Source organism: Rhea americana, unplaced genomic scaffold, assembly GCF_003343005.1.
Source record: "Rhea americana isolate MKP2758 unplaced genomic scaffold, rheAme1 scaffold_142, whole genome shotgun sequence".
NCBI classification, from domain to species: Eukaryota; Metazoa; Chordata; class Aves; order Rheiformes; family Rheidae; genus Rhea; species Rhea americana.
The window spans coordinates 2,029,960-2,036,546 of NW_028185506.1; the positions used below are offsets into that span (position 1 = coordinate 2,029,960).

At 44.6% G+C, this 6,587-nt stretch overlaps 1 protein-coding gene across 1 annotated transcript; it reads right to left on the minus strand.

Annotated features, from left to right (window-relative positions):
• Positions 1-2,658: 2,658 nt before the first annotated feature.
• Positions 2,659-4,164, minus strand: AICDA (activation induced cytidine deaminase). Its single transcript, XM_085298801.1, has 4 exons — positions 4,021-4,164; positions 3,305-3,575; positions 3,008-3,123; positions 2,659-2,712 (listed from the first exon to the last, which is right to left on the minus strand). Exons 1-4 carry the CDS (start codon positions 4,159-4,161, stop codon positions 2,659-2,661), a joined length of 582 nt encoding a protein of 193 aa, XP_085154927.1. The 5' UTR covers positions 4,162-4,164.
• Positions 4,165-6,587: the final 2,423 nt, after the last annotated feature.

The following is a 6,587-nucleotide window of genomic DNA, read 5'->3' on the forward strand; positions in this document are numbered from 1 at the left end:
TTAAGCAAAACCCAATTATTTCAATTGTCTTTTCAGAAAATGCTATTTTTTCTATAGCTTTCCAACAGCCTTTATCAGAAGGACAGTGGTATTGTATAGCCCAATACTAGAAGCTGGAAGACAGAGATCCTTTTTCCATCTCTGCTTTTCCTCTGGTTTTGCTGTATAAATTGTAATTGATTGACTAAAGTGGACACAGAAATAATGACAAGTCATGAATTTGTAAAATAGGCTTGTAATCAATACATGAATCATCTTGAACGACTTCTAGCATTTATATCACTGATTTTTGGTAATATTTCCAAAGAGCCAATGACCCAAGTGTTTTAACCACATTGATCTGCTGGGTGAGACTGTGAATAACTTCAAAGTTACAGTTGAAAAGCATAAACACATTTTAATGGAATAGTGCTAACTTTTCTCTCCAGAAATTAGAAGAGTTAGATTGCACTTCAGTCTTTTAGGTAAGCTTTTATATCCCTCACCCGATTAGTCTGAAAATAATGACAAAACCAGAAGCTTATATGCAAGACCTTTATTTATATATAAATAATATGCACCATATCAAGAAAATATACAGCACCATGCTTGCAAATTAATGCTTTGCAAAGAACTAACACTGGTGTTCCTGGTCCAGATTCCCTGAGATGACAGTGCATCAGGAGCCTAAAGTTGTAGGAAGCGTGTGATGCACCCAGCTCTGACCTCTGCTAGCAGGAAGCACTGTGGGAGCAGAGCTTTCCACTGTCTTGGTGCTGGTCCATCACTAGAGGAAGCATTGTGAGGAGCAACACAGGAGCCCATAGCCTTACCCAGGAAGAGGAACAGAGTGGACTAGAGAGCTTGCCACTACCATGAAGGAATTGACAGAGCATCCCCAGATCATGAGACACTGACAATAAGGTCAAGGAAAACCTCGARAGATTAGACCATAGAGAACAATCCAGCTGCAATTTAAGTAGTAAAAAGGTAGTAGCAGAGGTATAGCTATCAACCAATATCTTCAACCTAGTAGACTTTGTCTAAAAGACTTCTAGCAGTAGTAATGGGTTCCCCTAGTGGAAACAGTGGTTGTTAGACAGAAGGATGTTTTAATTTTGCACCCTACAAAAAGTACTGACAGGCTGCACACCTTTGTTCATTCCAGGTGTTTTGCTGGCCAAGTTTCAGGCCAGTCACCAACTGGATGTATCTAGCTAGTCTATGAGTGGTAAAAGGCCTGAAAAAACAGGACTGTGGGACTACTGGGTTGCCTCTAGCAGAGCACAACAGGCTATAGAGGAAACATATGTCAGGCCTGATTTAAGAGGCTCAGTGGTTGGGAAGTATCCCAGTACTGGGAGCTGTGGTCTTCTGCCCAGTGGTATGTCAAGAAACAAACAGTGCCTGATTCAGATGCCAATGCATCATCTAAAATGCCACAGCCTCAACCTACATGATTCGGAAACTAAGGGATATTACAATGTGGAATGGAAGCATTTTTCCACATCCTGAACCACTAGATGTATGATGGGAAAGCATTGCAGTGATGAAGTGCCTTGGTGAGTCCTTTCCTGGCTGGATGAGAGATCCACATGCTGATCATGCTTCTCAATGGTTCTCAATAGAGATAATGAGAATTGAGTGGCCTTCCTGTTTCTGCGTAGAAAATGTCTTCCTGCACACCCAGAATTGCAACTCACTCTTGAAAATGTCTTCCAGAGAATCTTTTACTAGTTTCAACCTCACATAGGGCATGGACCTGGACACGTAGCTACTGAATCTCGCTCATTTCTGGGCAGAAGATATTATAGGGACTAGGCCTGTACAGGATTATTTCACAGTTATGTTGATTTCAGCCTTTCCTGTAAAGCCAGCACTATGAGAAGACAATATTGTGGTAGACAAAATGGCAGATCTTTGGAACCAACAATTCAGTTGTGGCATCTCTCAGTAAGTCTTTCATGAAGAGTTAGTCTTGGCTGCTGTTCATGATTTGGTTTCTCAGAGTCATCTTACAGAACCTGCTGGCTTCAAGTGAGGTTTTCAAGCTGAGCTACCTGGGCTGTCCAGGACTCAGTCAAAGGTTCTCAGTCAAACTGTCCAATAACTGGCCAATTTTTCTCTTAAGACATTGTCTAGACCACCTAAAATGCTGATGTTCTTCAAGAGCCTATCCACATCCCTAAAGATCGATGAACTATCTAATAGGGAAGGACAATCAATGTAGTGCAGCTCTAAAAGACATACTCCCCAAAGCCCTAGTGCTATGTGCAGATCAATGCAGTGTTAGTGAGAACACAGTGAAATGCAGCTTTGCATTCTGTCTGCTCCTGTCCGGGCAAGGCTGAACCTAGCATTCATGTGAGTGGACAATCTGAATTAGCTCTCTCTGCAGAGGCCAAAGGAGGGCAAATCACTCTCTGGCAATGTCACTACAGTCCTGGCTTTTCCCAGGTAGCAATAGATAAAGTGTGAATCTAGGGCAATGTGTCTTGAGAAGACCAGTCAAATTTTCCTTGGAAATGAAAAAGTAAGGACAGCCTTATCTCTCTGGATGCAGTCCTGGAAGGAGGAAAGATGAAAAGAGGGAAGAAGAGAAAGATCTACTACGCGGAATAGAGATGGAGATGAAGGACAAGTGTTTATGTAGTCTTCTGATTGTTGATGACTTTCACCTCAAAGTCCCAGGGTTTTAAAGGCATCTCGTAAATCATCTACTTCATAGAGTGGCTGGAGGACAAAATAGAAGTGATGGGTCAGTTGTCAAGTAAGCAGAAAACTGTGGAGATGGGGAATGAGGGAAAAACAGCAGAAGAAGTGATGAGAGGTTGAGGAAGGGGAAGAGGATRAGGAGAGGGGGATGTGAAGAAAAATGGAGAAAAAGGCATGAAAGATATGGCAGGTGAAGACACAGGAAAGGAAGAAATGACAGATGGTTCAGATGGGCAGCAAGAGGAGAGAGGAACTATATTGAGGAAGTGAGGAAAAARCTGAGGAGAGAGACACTGGAAGGAGAGGCCCTCACCAAGAGGATCCGTCGGAGTTGTCTGGACAGACGGACAGAGTTTTCATGCAGCCCCTCCCAGGCTTTGAAGGTCTTTTCCCTGTTTTCCACAAATGTGTTCCAGCAGTAGAAGTAATCTATGCAAGGCACAAGGGAGTTAAGGAGTGCTCAGGACTGCCCAAGGAGAGGTCATAGATCTCTCCTAGGATCAATAAATCACTACAATAATCTTTTCTGGCTCCTTTTCCTAGCTTCTCCCACCACCTTCCAAGCCTTACCCCCATAGCTTTCAGCTCTTTCCCCCCATTCTCATCTCACCTTTGAAGGTCATGATGGCAATTTGGGCCCCAGCCCTGTGAAGGCGCCTCAGCCCCTCAGGCTCTGCTTTGCGATCCTCGCAGAAGTAGAGGCGGGCAGTGAAGATGCGGAGTGTCAAGTTGGGATAGGCCCGCAAGAAGTCAGCCACATGTCGGGCGCAGTCATAACAGGGGCTCCATGAGGTGAACCATGTAATACGGTAGCAGCGGCCTGGGTCCAAGTCCCAGGCTGAGATGTAGCGCAGAAACAGCACCTCCACATGGCAGCCCATCTTCATGAAAGAGGGAAAGGTGCAAGCATGAGGCAGGGGTGAAGCAGGCTGTAAGGAGGGAGGAGGAGGGAGGAATGAGTTGAGTAGGGTATGAGGGAGGATAAGCAAAGTGGGGGATATGTCTCAGTGTTAGTGCACAGAGGAAGAAGACATTGGTACACAGATAGAGGACTGACTACAAAAGTGCAGGGACCAAATGATGTGTAGGGGTATACGAAAGGAAAAATGGGTGGGAGCTGGGTAGAAAATTAGAAGGACTGGTAGAGCAGCAGGGAATGAGGAGGCTGCACCCCCTAAATGCTATGTACCGGTGCAGTGTGCATGTTCTTGGACACACACACCAGTGCTTGCACAGTGTTTCTGTTGCAGCTCTCCTCTCCCTGCCACTCAAGGCAAACCACCTCAGCACAGGTATAAGAACAGGAAGTTGAGGTGTTCCCCATACCTGATTGCGCAGGTATCCAAAGTCCAGGGAGCAAGAAGTGGCACTGTCACGGCGCTTCACAACATAGCAGAGGTAAGTCTCACGACGGCCCTTGGCCCAGCGCAGGTTCTTGAAATTGTAGAGGAAGTTTTTCCTCTTCATCAGGAGGCTGCAGGAGAAGATAAGAGACAGTTTACATTAGCCCCACACTGGAGCCACCCATTGGTCATGTCTCTGTCAAGGGTTCAGCACCAAAAATATCCACATCATGTCCAGATCTCTCAGTACAAGAAGAGCATCAGTAATTTGCATGCAATGGGCTAGTGAAAGGGTGTAGACATGAATGTGGGGATGAAGCAGGTGATCTTATGAGTGGAAACAGTAAGAGGTGAATTAGCAGTGATTAGTCAAAGAGCAACTACAGCTAGGTACGGTGTGAACTGTCTGCAAATATCCAAAGGATGGACACAAGAAGGACAAAGGATGAAGATATCTGAGAAGATCACAGAAGATGAGAAGGTTCAGTCATCAAGAAATACTATTTTTGCTGTGTGAAATCCTGAAAAGCCTCAGCAGCAAGGGAAAGATCAAATTAGAGCTTCTTTAGAGAAGACTGGACAGTGTTTCTTACCACTGGCCAAAAGAAGAGCATGGTTGAAAGGGTGTAAGACAAGGAGGTAGGGCAGGGTGCCATACTCTAACCAACAGGATATATAATGGGGCAAGCATGTTGACACTTCTCCAGATACAAGCAAAATTCCCCCATTAGACAAATACAGAGGCTGGCAGGGGCTTGCTCCCATGCCTAGGATCCTTCTGGAGAGACGTAGGGAGTAGGATCACTGGGAAGATAAGGAAGTCATGACCTTTCTCTTACAGCCTTTCCCCCAATAGGAGGTACAAAGGCAGCTAAGAACAGCTGTGTTCACTGAGGTGAGATACTTACCTCCCCCACAGTAATGCAAAACAGAAGTGAATGGGTAAAAATAATCCCATCCTTTGTCATCTTTTCCCTCTGATAGGCAGAGAGATGGGGTAAGTTGAAGTGATAGAGGGCTAGGTTTTCTCAGTGAGGTATAGGAAAGGGGAATTTGGGGTTTTGGGGAATTTCTTGATTTAAATCTGAGAGTATAAGCAAGGAAAAATTTCATATGCAAATACCTTTCATCTATTTGCCATTGTCACCATAAAGCTTGAGCACTGCAGAGCAGTTAACCTCCAAATAACCGTGGAGTCCTACCTGCTTCTCCAGTGCGTCTCCATCACGCGCACTCACAAATGGCCAGCACAACAGAGCTGCTCACTTCACACACATTCTCTTGCCATTGACTTATTGCATAGACCTGTGTTTTACTCTCATGTAACATTCCCAATTGCACCTCAAGTGCTCCCTATGAAAATGCTGGATTATCAGGGAGAGACAGTCTTCCCTTGTATGCCTTTACTACCCTGACTGTCCCACAGATACACAAGTCGCTTGCACACATTGCAGCCATCCTGAAGTGCAAAAACACTGTCTTGCTTACACACAAAGAACAAACATGCACACAGCCATTTATGACATTGTTCATACACATAAACTCCTAGAGAAGGAGATCACATGGGAGTTGTGGCATGTCTTCTGCTAAGAGGAAGTCCATAAAGGGATAAGGCCTTGCAGAGTCCTGCGTACACTCAGTAGGCAGAGCATCCCTACTAAGCAGCTTATTCAGCCCTTCAGCAGCCTCGAGGAGTTCTTGGAGGTCAGTCACCTAAGCACAATTCCAGTCCTGCTCTGCTAGGAATGCAGGTTGTGCCAGGAGAGGAGCACAAACTAGTCTCACTACACTTCATCACCATCTGGCATTCATGTTGTATGTGTGTTTCCTCTCCCCTTTTTTCTCTTGCACTGTATGCTCCTCATCATTAGTTCTGCTTTACTTCTCACTGGTATCTCACACTCTTGGAGCAGCCCTAGTCCTCCATACCTACAGCCCTGTATTCATCCTGTTCTCCTCCACTTTGTACAATACATATGTGCAACTGTATGTATTCACTAACATACATGCACACACCGTTGCTTCACTTTGGCTCACAAAGCTATTAGTCGGTGGCACATATCAAGTGTCTCCCTTTCAGATGTGTGTACTTGCAGGAATGGGGGGAAGACTCTCCCTCTTAATACTGAGAGGTGCTAGAGAGGGGACCCTCTCTGGATGTGACAGATCTCAGGGTCTTCAGAGAAGGAAGGAAATGAGCAGGTATGATAGACCAGATAGACTGCAAAACTCTTAGCTAGGATGTGTCCCAACAGGAGAAATCAGAGCAGAGAAATTGTGAAAAATGCAGTCATTTGTTGAACAACCACATAAACCAGATGAAAAACAACAAAAACTCTGTTGATGTTTCTCCAAAAGCTGCATGGAAAAATGTTCTTCAACATGTCCAAAAGTTTAAGCGAAGAAGGATTTCCTTTTTCTCATTTTGTGAAATTTTGAGCAAAAATGTTTGCTTTCAAAATTTTTCTGATTTTCTTTGCACTATCACTTTCTTCCCTTCTCCTCACTTTTCTCAATTCAATGTTTTTGACCCTGTACAGCAGTATTTGG

Excerpts from the sequence above, each read along its gene's own strand:
- AICDA (XM_085298801.1), bottom strand. The coding sequence starts at position 4,161 with ATGAAGAGGAAAAACTTCCTCTACAATTTCAAGAACCTGCGCTGGGCC. Across the intron at positions 3,576-4,020 it reads TTGGATACCTGCGCAATCAG|ATGGGCTGCCATGTGGAGGT; the intron begins GTATGGGGAACA and ends TCTTTCATGAAG. Across the intron at positions 2,713-3,007 it reads AACTCCGACGGATCCTCTTG|CCACTCTATGAAGTAGATGA; the intron begins GTGAGGGCCTCT and ends TTTGTCCTCCAG.